Raw genomic sequence first — 2500 nt, 5'->3', positions numbered from 1 at the left:
GGGGTCCTCTGAGTGTTCCTCTAGTACTGTGTCATCTGTCACCGTCAGCTCCTGTAACACATAACACTGTTACTGACACACACACACACACACACACACACACACAGACAGACACACACATATCTGTACGTAGAAACACACCTGTAACTTAAACACACACACACACACCTGTCAAAACACGTGGTACTCTTCCAATACATGAAAAGGTCAATGGTTTTGTATATTCACCTCTTATTCACACCTACATCTGGCACACATCTGTCCTCTCACCTCCCCCTCCCCAACACACACAAACACACACACACAGACACACACAGACAGAGTGCCAACAGTGCCAGCCTCAGAGTTGACAAATAAACATCGTCAACACGGTGCCAAATGGGTTTATCTTGAGTGCCAGGCTATATTAAGAGTGCCGCTTAAGTGTTACATTAAGAGTGCCAAGAATATAGACTGCTGAGTTATTATGAGTGCCAGAGTGCCAAAGAAAGAGTGGCAATGACCAGTGCCAGTTACCCATAACAAAGGTGCCAAAAATATCCTGCTTTTAGAGGGACAAGGGCAGTGCCAGGCCTTGGTAATGAGTGCCACGCAACGCATAGTAACTGGCACTAATAGCTGAACGTTGTCAGACAGTGTTTGGGGCTGCAGAGTGCCATGTACGCCCCGCCAATGAAGAGTGACAGGTGCCAGCAGGGGCCAGACGCCGTGGTGAGGAAGTGGTGGTGGTGGTAGTAGTGGTAGGGATGGTGGTGGTGGTGGTGATGGTGGTAGGAGTGTTGGTGGTGGTCCTTAGAAATGAAAACTAAGGAAAATAAAAATAATAATAATGATAGTCGTAGTAGTAGTAGTAGTAGTAGTAGTAGTAGTAGTAGTAGTAGTAGTAGTAGTAGTAGTAGTAGTAGTAGTAGTGGTGGTGGTGGTGGTGGCAGTAGTGTCGAGACCATTACAAAGAAACAACAAAAATTACGTCCCTACCAGAGTGCCAGTGTGTTTGTTAGTGGCACCCCTCACCTAGCCAGTGCCAGGGTGCTGTTAGTGGCACTCTTCACCCTGCCGCTACAAGTGACGCAGCTCCAATGGCATCCTACAGGGACCTTACTAATTACACGAGGCACTTCAAATACCACTGCAAGCCCCGTGGCACTCTGCAGGCACCCTCTGAGTACAGGCCGCATCACCAGTGCCTACCTAAGCCAAGCAGCATCAATGGCACCCCAGCAGCCTTCCTGTCTCCCTTTTCGCTTTTCCCCGTGGCACTACTGACTTCCACACACTCGCTGCTCCCATTGTCACAGTGCCAGGCGTGCCAGTGACAGTGCCAGCATAATTCTGCGGTACTTTTCATCTCCACACTCGCTACTTTAAGGTCTCGGCTATCCACAGTGCCAACAACAGTGCCAGTGTGACCCATCGGTGCCCTTGACAGCCAGATACTCACCCCTTCCTCTTCCGCAGTACCGGCAGCGTCAAGGACAGTGCCAATGTAATCCTTGTGGCACCCCTAACCTCCACTCCAGCTAACGCCTTCATGACAGAGCCAGCAGTGACAAAAAGTGCCAGTATAACTTTGTACTTTCTTTTCACAACCTAGTTCCTTCCATCTAGAGTGCCAAACAGTGCCAATATGACCTTTGTGCTCCCTTGACCTCCAAATATGTTGGTTACTTTCATCTAGAGTGCCAAACAGTGCCAATATGACCTTTGCGCTCCCTTGACCTTCACACATACTGGTTACTTGCATCTAGAGTGCCAAACAGTGCCAATATGACCTTTGCGCTCCCTTGACCTTCACACATACTGGTTACTTGCATCTAGAGTGCCAAACAGTGCCAATATGACCTGAGGCACCTTACACACATTACTTTTTTCCAAAAGTGTCGCACAATTTAAAAATAGTGCCAAAACAGTTGCAAAGTGAGTCAAAAGTGCCAAATACTGCCAAAAGTGTCAAAACAGTACCAAATTGTGCCAAAAGTACCAAATAATACCAAAACAGTGCCAGGCAGTGCCAAAACAGTGGCAAACGGTGAAAACAATGCCAAACCAGTGCTAAACAATGAAAAGAAGAGTCAAAACATTGCCAAACAGTGCCAAAACAGTGCCAAACAATGGAAACCAGTGCCAAACAGTGCCAAAGAATGAAAACAATGCCAAACAGTGCCAATCACTGCCAAAACAGTGCCAAACAGTGAAAACCAGTGCCAAACAGTGCCAAAATGCCAAACAGTGAAAACAAGCGCCAAAACAGTGCCAAAATAGTGCCAACCAATGAAAACCAGTGCCAAAAGTGCCAAACACTGCCAAAACAGAGCCAAACAGTGCCAAACTGTGCCAAAACAGTGAAAACCAGTGCCAAACAGTGAAAATCAGTGCCAAACAGTGCCAAAACAGTACCAAACAATGAAAACCAATGCCCAACAGTGCCAAAAGAGTGCCAAACAATGTGAAAGTGCCAAAACAGAGCCAAAACAGTGCCAAACAGAGCCAAACACTGCCA

The 2500-nt window shown here is 47.2% G+C and overlaps 1 protein-coding gene across 2 annotated transcripts in view; it reads right to left on the bottom strand.

Moving 5' to 3' along the window:
• LOC135093879 (proline-rich protein 36-like) overlaps positions 1 to 2500 on the bottom strand; it is a 121710-nt gene that overhangs the window by 60740 nt on the left and 58470 nt on the right. For both annotated transcript variants that reach the window (XM_063993495.1, XM_063993497.1), the window contains exon 5: positions 1 to 51. This exon is cut by the window's left edge and continues 34 nt beyond it. In XM_063993495.1, the coding sequence (XP_063849565.1) occupies positions 1 to 51 (51 nt within the window). The remainder of the gene's footprint in view (positions 52 to 2500) is intronic.

Source organism: Scylla paramamosain, chromosome 44 (assembly GCF_035594125.1).
Source record: "Scylla paramamosain isolate STU-SP2022 chromosome 44, ASM3559412v1, whole genome shotgun sequence".
NCBI classification, from domain to species: Eukaryota; Metazoa; Arthropoda; class Malacostraca; order Decapoda; family Portunidae; genus Scylla; species Scylla paramamosain.
The sequence above is the reverse complement of the archived record's forward strand: the minus strand, read 5'-3'. Positions and strand labels throughout refer to the sequence as shown.